The sequence below is a fragment of the Myotis brandtii genome, unplaced genomic scaffold (genome assembly GCF_000412655.1).
Source record: "Myotis brandtii unplaced genomic scaffold, ASM41265v1 scaffold158, whole genome shotgun sequence".
In the NCBI taxonomy this organism is placed as follows: Eukaryota; Metazoa; Chordata; class Mammalia; order Chiroptera; family Vespertilionidae; genus Myotis; species Myotis brandtii.
Genome location: NW_005355753.1, coordinates 2,064,687 through 2,073,117, shown reverse-complemented (window position 1 = coordinate 2,073,117; position 8,431 = coordinate 2,064,687). Strand labels below are relative to the sequence as shown.

Sequence of the window (8,431 nt, the reverse complement as noted above, 5' to 3'; positions counted from 1 at the left end):
TTTTCAGGCTGGCCAAGCCCCCTGGCGATGTAAGTTCCCAGCCTCTCCGTTTTTTCTTTTTCTTTTTTTATTCTGGGATTTATTTACTTTCTATAATTGAAACTTTGCAGCCTTGAGTGGAACTCAGAGCCGGCCAGGGGGGGGCAGGAAGCTTGGCTTCCTCCATTGCCAGGGGCAACCCAAGCCTGCTCGCTCCAGCTCCGTGGCCATGGCCGGCTGAAAGCAGGCATCTGGGGTTTATTTATCTTCTATAATTGAAACTTTGTTGCCTTAAGTGGAGCTCAGAGCTGCCGCGGCAGGCGGGAAGCTTGGCTTCCTCCATCACTGGGGCAACCAAGCCTCCTGCTTGCTCCAGCTCCGTGGATGCCGGCCGCCATCTTGGTTGGGTTAATTTGCATATAGTCGCTCTGATTGGCTGGTGGGCATGGCTTAAGGCATAGTGAAGGTACAGTCAATTTGCATGTTTGTCTTTTATTAGTGTAGATGATGTTTCTTTGTCTTTGCACTTTGGCTGCTTCCCTGTGTTTGTTTCTATGTATTAGGTAGAGCTGTTATGTCTTCTGGAATTGGTAGAGTGGCCTTGTGTAGTAGGTGTACTGTAGGGCCCAGTGGGTCAGCCTCCCCAGTCACCTGAGCTGGACACTCTAGGTGCAGCCCTGTGTGAGCTGTGTGCACAGTCTTGTTGTAGTTGAGCCTTGATTGCTCTTGGTATCACTGGGAATTGGAGGAATTGACCTGCTGTGCAGGAGACACCCCTATGTAGCAGGATTTGCTTCAGTGGAGCTTTGGTGCTCACTGAGTCTGCCCCTTGAGTGTGTTGCTGTGGATGTGTAGAGTTGTCATCTCATATGGTCTGAATCTGTCCACTGGGTGCATTGGCTGTAGGGCCTCCCGGGAAGTGCAAAGTCAGCCACTTCCTGGGGCCACCCAGCAGAAGCTACAAAGAGATCTGCAGATGGCTGCTACTTGTATTGGGCTAGGAAGTTCCCAGGTGAGTCCTAGCTGTGAAGCAAAACGGGCTAATGCTAGTGCTGGGTCTTAGGCCTCTTATTGATAGTTTTGGGGCATGCTGACTCCAGCTGCTGCTTGTTTGAGTGGTTTTAGGAAAGTCTGAAGCCTGAGCCAGCACAGGCCATTCATATGGAAAAGCTGCTGCAAACAGCTTGGGTGGGGCTGCAAATTGGATGGGGCGGGGTCTCAGGGAATCACCAGAGGGAGCCAGCAGTATGGGCCACACTGAGGGAAACTCAGATATGGCTGCCAGTCAGCTCTGTGACAGGGGAGGTCCCAGCATAGGAACAATGACCCCTGCGAGCACTCCTGTCTGGGAGAAAGCCTCCCCCGAGTTCCTGCCCCAATGCCAGACAACCCAGTTCCTCCAAGTATGTTCATTGATCCCCCAAAGCCACCACCCAGTTTGGGAACTCAGAGGGAGTGGGACTGTGTAAGTTTGTGCTCAGTCCCTTTGAGAGGAACTGTCTGGGACTCTAGCAGCCTCTGTGTCACTCAGGAAAAGTCCCTGCTGTGTTTTTTAAAAAATGTATCTTTTATTGTTGATAGCATTACAGATATCTCTTATTTTTACTCTTTCCCCACCTCCTCCCAGCCTTTCCCCCCAGACACATACAGCCCCCCCGCCCCAGACTTCACCAACTTATCACCTGTGTCTATGGGCTATGCACATAAGTATATAAGTTCTTTGGCTTATCTCTTTTTGTCACCCCAACCCCACATATCAGTCTGTTCCATGTTCCCCGATGGTTTTTACAGCCCGAAGTTAGGGGAACTTCTCTTCCCAGCTTTGGAACCCTGGGCTGAGGGTCTGTTGATGGGCTGGGATGCCTTGCTCCTAATGGGAGGCCTTTGCCATCACAATATCCCTCCTGATTAAAAACATGCCACACGTGGGTGTGGGACCAGCCTGGTCCTCGCCTCCACCCTTCCTATCAGTCTCGATGTGCTTTCTTCTCTAGTTGTCGGACTTCCATTCAGCCAGATTTCAGGTGGTTCTGAGTGATGGTTGTTCTGTATTTTAGTTGTAATTTTGAGGTGGTTGTGGGAGGTGGCGAGTACCGGCATTTACCTACACCGCCATTGGCTCTCTTTGGTCGGGTCCTAAATAATTTTTTATTTTTCAGTTACAGTTGACATACAATATTATGTTAGTTTCAGGTGTACAACCAGTGATTAGACATTAACTTACTAAGTCGTCATCCAGATAAATTTCACATCCATCTGACACCATACATAGTTATTACAACACTATGGACTATATTCCCTATGCTGTACTTTACACCCCTGTGACTATTTTGTAACTACCAATTTGTACTTCTTAATCCTTCCCCTTTTACACCCATTCCCCAACTCCCTCCCCTCGGGCAACCTTCAGTACACCTGAAAATAATGCAAAATAATATTGAATGTAAAATTCTTACTGAAAAATAGAATAAACTAAAAAAGAAAGATGCTCTTCCTTTAACAGGGGGCCTGTCCTCCAGGAACCCACAGTCTAGAGTTTGTTTAAGGTGATTTGAATAACAAAACTACAAAGGAAATAGGAATAAAAAAAAAATCTGTGTTATTTTGTATACATTCTCTGACTTCCCCTTTGCCCAAGTGATACAATCCCCAAATAGTAGAGCCATGCACTGATGCATTTAACTCAAACAAATTCAAACACAGAGTAAGTGTGCATGTATTTGGTTGCAAATCACTAATGTGTTAGTGTGAACATCGCAGCTTATTTCTCCCACTCTTCCACCTACTGGGCATTGCTTCTGGGTGAGATGGGGCGGGGGGTGGGGGGACTGCCTCTCCTGCTCATTCTGTTTCCACATGCCCTTCCTATTACCTGCCCCTCTATGTGCCATTCTAGTGTTTACATATACGTGTTTCTTGTGCATTATGAACCTGACACAAGCCAGCTACTTCTCATGGCGCCCCATGTAAGGAACAGCATTCTGTTCCCAAACCCGGCAACGTAAGTGATGCTCAGGGAGTGTAATGTTGAGTATATGTGACTTTTGGACCCAGTTACTTTAGAAAGTTAACTAGTTTGTAAGACCTAACCTCCGTGTACCCAGTTTGACTTCAGCTAGGATAGGGGCAGAAGCAAAGGCATTGTTACTTTGCCAGAAAGCCTTTACTTGCCGTGAAGCCAAGTTTTAACCATCTCTCTCTCCCTCTCCTCTCTTCCTCCCACTTTCCTTCTCCCCGCCTCCTCCCTTTGTTTTCTCTTTTGCAGTCTGCTGTTTTGTTGTGCACAAGCGGTGCCATGAATTTGTCACGTTCTCCTGCCCAGGCGCCGACAAGGGTCCAGCCTCTGATGTAAGTAACGGGCACTGGTCACCTCTCTTTGTCCACAGTCATCGTGAGTGAGGACCCTGAGACAAAGAAGTTGGGATGGTCTCATGCCAAGGCACGTAGAGGTCCTTACGGCCTCTGGGACGTTTTTCATTTTAATGGAAAAAAAGAAAACATTTTAGATGGGGCTGTGATTGTACAGGAAACCTGCTAGTTCTCCTACTATGATGTTGCCAAATGTCTTTACAATTTTTTATTAAATTTATTGGGGTGACATTGGTTAACAAGATTATATAAAAGTTTCATAAACATCTTCTCATCTTGACAGCGGGGGCATGGAGAGTGGTGGGCGGGGCCGAGCTGTTCCCACTGCTGTGGAAAGGTGGTTGGAATCGTACCTTCCTTGCATGCACTTGATGGCTCTTTGCTGGGGACATGCTGATACCAGGGCCCAGGAACTAGGAGGACATGACTTTGTCCCGTTACTGCCCCCCCCCCCCCCCAGTATGACTACTGAGGCAAGGGATGCGTCTAGGTAAAACAGCCAAATAATTTTTGCTTTAATTGTTATGAATTTATTTGAACGTGGATTGGAAAAATGTATCTAGTAGTGGTTTTGCCTTTGTAATAGGGATGTAAAATTTCCTACCTAAGTCAAGGTAAACCAAAGATGTATTGATTTAAGGAACATGTTAAGTGAATGATGGTATGGATACTATAAGGTTATGTATGGCAGAACCCTTGGTATGAGGTTTTTTGTTGTTGTTGTTGTTGTTTGTTAATCCTCTCCTGAGAATATTTTCTCATTATTTTTAGGGAGAGTGGAAGAGAGAGGGAAAGACAGAGAGCAACATTGATGTAAGAGAAACACATCGATTGGTTGCCTCCTGCACGAGCCCTGACCACGGCCTGGGCTGGGGAGGAGCTTGCAACCCAGGTGCCTGCCCTTGACCGGAATCGAACCAGGGACCCTTTGGTCCACTGGCTGACACTCTATCCACTGAGCCAAACTGGCTAGGGCTGGTATGAGTTGATGTAAAGTTTAGGTACCTTGTTGATTGCCTCCCGGCAGCCACTGTGGCCCTCACACTCTGGCACAGGCATCTTTCATGCTAGAAGCTGAGATGCCTGGCAACTTGCTTTCCCACGGGCGTCTGTAGCTAGTGAATGAGCATGTGACCGAGCTCTGCTCAGTGGGGTGTGGAGCGGAAGCTGGGTGGGCTTCTAGGCAAGACTGTCCTTTCTGATAAGAGAAGACATCTCTTTCTAGTCCTGCTGGTGGTTGTGATAGCTCCTTTGGGTCAGTGAGGGAGGCGTGGCTGACATGCTGAGCACGGCAGAGAGGAAGGAACCCCAGGCACTGGTGACATTGATAAGCTAATGAGCCAACCCTGAGTTCCTATGCCAGACAGTGTATGTGCGATAAGAAGCTCAGCACGGGGACTTGTGAGTCTTGAACTTCCCAGGAGGACTTCCCACCATGGACAGTCTCCCACCGCCCAGTAATGAATTGTGTTCAGGGTACCCACTGGGCAGCTGTCACCCTAGTTCTCTTATTTGTGTTTTGGTTCACCCTCCTGGAATTCTCTACATGGATTTCGTCCATTACTGGTCCTGTTCTTACCCACTTAGAACCGACAGCTGCCTTCAGACTGGTGGCTACCTTATGGCATTGGATTTCTTTGACTCTTGCTAACCTTTTACAAATAGTCATTCACCACCACGTCCCTGTAAATCAGAGGCATTTCTGTTGCCACAGCAACATGAACACTCTAGAGCACATGCTGCAGTTGCTCTGCTTGGAAACTGGTACTTGGGGTTAAGAACTCCAAGCATCACGGAGCCACCAGTCCTTACCGGCCTGTCTGCAGAGATGAAGATGGGGCAATTGTCAAGTTCCCCAGAGCATGCTCCCTGGCCCTTCTAGTGCAATTGCTCTCTCATCCCCAGGAGAACAGGCAGGGAAGTTTGGGGGATGCTGCTCTGAACGTTCCTGCAGATGGAGGCTGGGTACTTGGGAGCAGCCAAGGGGTGGTGTTTTCATAGCCTGTCCATGCAGGTGGGCAAAGTCGTGTTACAGTCGGAGTACACGAAAGAGTTCACTCTTCTATTATGAATTAATTATTGTATTATTTTCCATACAAACAACTGTAAGCCTACTTTTTCCAACTCCTGTTATTTGTTGACTTTTTCGGTTGCCTAAGACAGAAACTTAGCTCAAACTGGCTTATGTGAAAGGGGAAATTCTTGGTCCCTGAAACTGAAAAGCCCAGGGGTAGGCTGGCTTCAGACACCGGGATCCGGGCGCAGAAGTGAGATCCTCAGGACTCTTTCTCTGTGTCTCGGCTCGGCCCTCCTGTCTTGGTTTCAGCCTCAGGGGCCTGTTTCTCCCAGGGAGCGTGATGGCTGCAGCTCCCCTCCTCTTATGTGTCCTCATGGCTGCAGCTCCCGGGAGAAGAGTTGAAGTCTCATTGGACCGTGGGTCACATGCAGCCAGAAGGATGGCTGTGCTGATTGGCCAGTCCTGTCATGTGTCTGCTCCTGAAAGGAGGGCCCTGTGTCGGGGAGAATGAGTGAGGGAGAGGTGGTCACTTCGAAGAAAACTAGGGAAGAAATATTGAGAACAGGTTAGAAATCACACACCATGAAACCGGCATTTGCAGGCTCAAATATGTGTGACCTTTGGCAAATTACCTAAATCCCTTTGTGCCTTAGGTTCCTCCGCTGAAGATGGATAAAATAAGGGCCCCTACCCTATAGCATTTATGAGCATCCCATGTGTAAATATCAGTGACAGTACCGAGGACAGCCTCGTACCTGGCAAGAGCTGCGTGTGGAGGAGATGGTGATGACAGCAGGCAGCAAGGAAAGGTCCATGGCGTAGCGGGAAGGGTGAGCAGGTTCTGCTGCCACCTGGCAGTGCTTCCTGGCAGCGTGTGTTGGCATCCCTCTTTGTATGCGCGCCTGGCGCAGCCGCCCACCACCTCGCATGGGGAGAGCAGGAAGCACCCTGCCGCCGGTATGCATGGGATTGGCAGCCGACCTGGGATGAGCCCATCTCTGGGCACAGTTCCAAGAAGGCTGGTTGGCACCAAGGATGATGAATTGGTCCAGACAGCTGAATTGGTTTGAGTCTCAGTTCATTGACCTTTCTCTGTCCATGGTCGGAGGCATGATTACAGATCTGTCCACACCTGCTCACCAACCTGGCCAGCCTCTCATTGGCTGCCCCTGAGGCTCACGCAGGTTGGAGGAGTGCCCTCCTCCTGGGTGACTGTGGGGAGCTGGTGTGGCGAGCTCATGGAGCAGTAAAGCAGTCTCCATCCATGGAAAAGGAACCTGCTGGGCTCTGCCCTTGACCCTCTGCTCTTCCAAGCCCAGCCTGAGCTAAGGAACATGCTGGAACTTAGAACCTTGTCTTCTACAGACAGGCCCAAGTCACGGAACATCAGTCCGCCTGAGGAACTTTACGGACCTGGCACTGTCCCAGTGAGCCCAGCTACTGACCCAGTTATTCCGTGCCAATGGGAATCATACTAGTACAGTGGTCGGCAAACTCATTAGTCAACAGAGCCAAATATCAACAGTACAACAACTGAAATTTCTTTTGAGAGCCAAATTTTTTAAACTTAAACTATATAGGTAGGTACATTGTTATTAACTTAATTAGGGTACTCCTAAGCTGGCCTTTGCTAAAAACGTCCTCAATCTGATTGAGGTACGTTCGCTGAGGTCGACCCCTTCCAACTCTCCCATCCACACTCGTCTAGTATACTTGTTTCAGATAAACGAGTGTGGATGGGAGAGTTGGAAGGGGTCGACCTCAGGGAATGTACCTCAAAACAATGTACCTCCCCCGCGTTGCGTATCCCGCGGCCCGCCTGCGTCGCGTCTCCCATCGCCCGACCGACCGACACCCCCCACTTCTTCTAACGCCACTTCTTCAAAATAGACTCGCCCAGGCCGAAAACCGACTTCTGTGCACGGGCTACGAAGTTTCAATCGCACTGTACATGCGTGCCCGCACGTGGTATTTTGTGGAAGAGCCACACTCAAGGGGCCAAAGAGCCGCATGTGGTTCATGAGCCGCGGTTTGCCGACCACTGTACTAGTACATGGGCACCCACATTGGAGGACCTCCATGACAGAGTCCTGGCTGGTACTTCTGGTCACCTGCCAATATCCTCCTGGTTCCTGGTCCCTTCCTGTCTGGGAGCTCTCAGTCCCGCTGTCTCTTGGACCATTTCAAGCAGCATGTACGGACATTAGTTACCCATCGTTTATAATGCCCATCACTTATAGTGCTGTCCACATACACAGTCTCCTGAGAGATCTCAGAACAAGAGAGAGGAGTTGTCTCTGAAGGCTGGGACTAGGGTGAGTCAAATGAGGTACTTGCCCTGGGCACTGTGTTGGTGGCTATCTGTGGCTGGATAATCTAGGATGGCTCGCTCACAGGACTGGCAGTGAGCAAGTTGTTGGCCTGGGAGCTTGGTTCTCCATGTGGCTGCGTCTTCCAGCCGGCTGGCTCGGGCTTGTTCACGTGGTGGTTCCAAGAAGGGCTAGGGAGCCTGCCCCAATGCACAAGTGCTTTTCAGCCTGTGCATCGTGTTTGCTAGGTCCCGCTGGGTGGTGCAGAACTAGATTTCACTCCTCGTGGGAGGGACGGCTCTCTGGGAAACCTACTGCAGGTCGTGTTGACTCAAAAGGCCCCTGAGAGCACAACCTCTGACTTCACGGAAGATGCACAGGTTTTGGTGCTGTCCAGAGGGTCCCGCGTGGCCTTGTGAAGAGACGGATGAGCCACATCCACAGTAGTGTCTGGCACACGGAAGGCACTCCATGAGTGGGCTCGCACTCACTGTCACTACCCGGAGGAGCGTCTCCTAGCTCAAGAAGGGCTAGAGGCCCCCTCTGACCTGCCAGGAGTAGTAGCTGATAATAATGCTTATTGAGTGGGGGCTCTGTGCCAGGTGGGGCAAGGGATTCTTTAGGTTTATATAAAAAACACTTTATTCAACATTTTATGGTTTTAGAAGTAATTCCTTATGATATATAATCAAGGTGCTGAATAAAATCCATTGTTGACGCCCTGCTCCCTGCTGGCTCCATCGCTAGCTTGGCAGTT

The 8,431-nt window shown here is 49.7% G+C and overlaps 1 protein-coding gene across 1 annotated transcript in view; it reads left to right on the top strand.

The window, feature by feature from the left end:
- PRKCB (protein kinase C, beta) overlaps positions 1–8,431 on the top strand; it is a gene marked incomplete at its 5' end in the record, with an annotated part of 187,455 nt that overhangs the window by 33,430 nt on the left and 145,594 nt on the right. Inside the window, one exon of the mRNA XM_005862048.1 lies at positions 3,245–3,327. Within this exon, the coding sequence (XP_005862110.1) occupies positions 3,245–3,327 (83 nt within the window). The remainder of the gene's footprint in view (positions 1–3,244; positions 3,328–8,431) is intronic.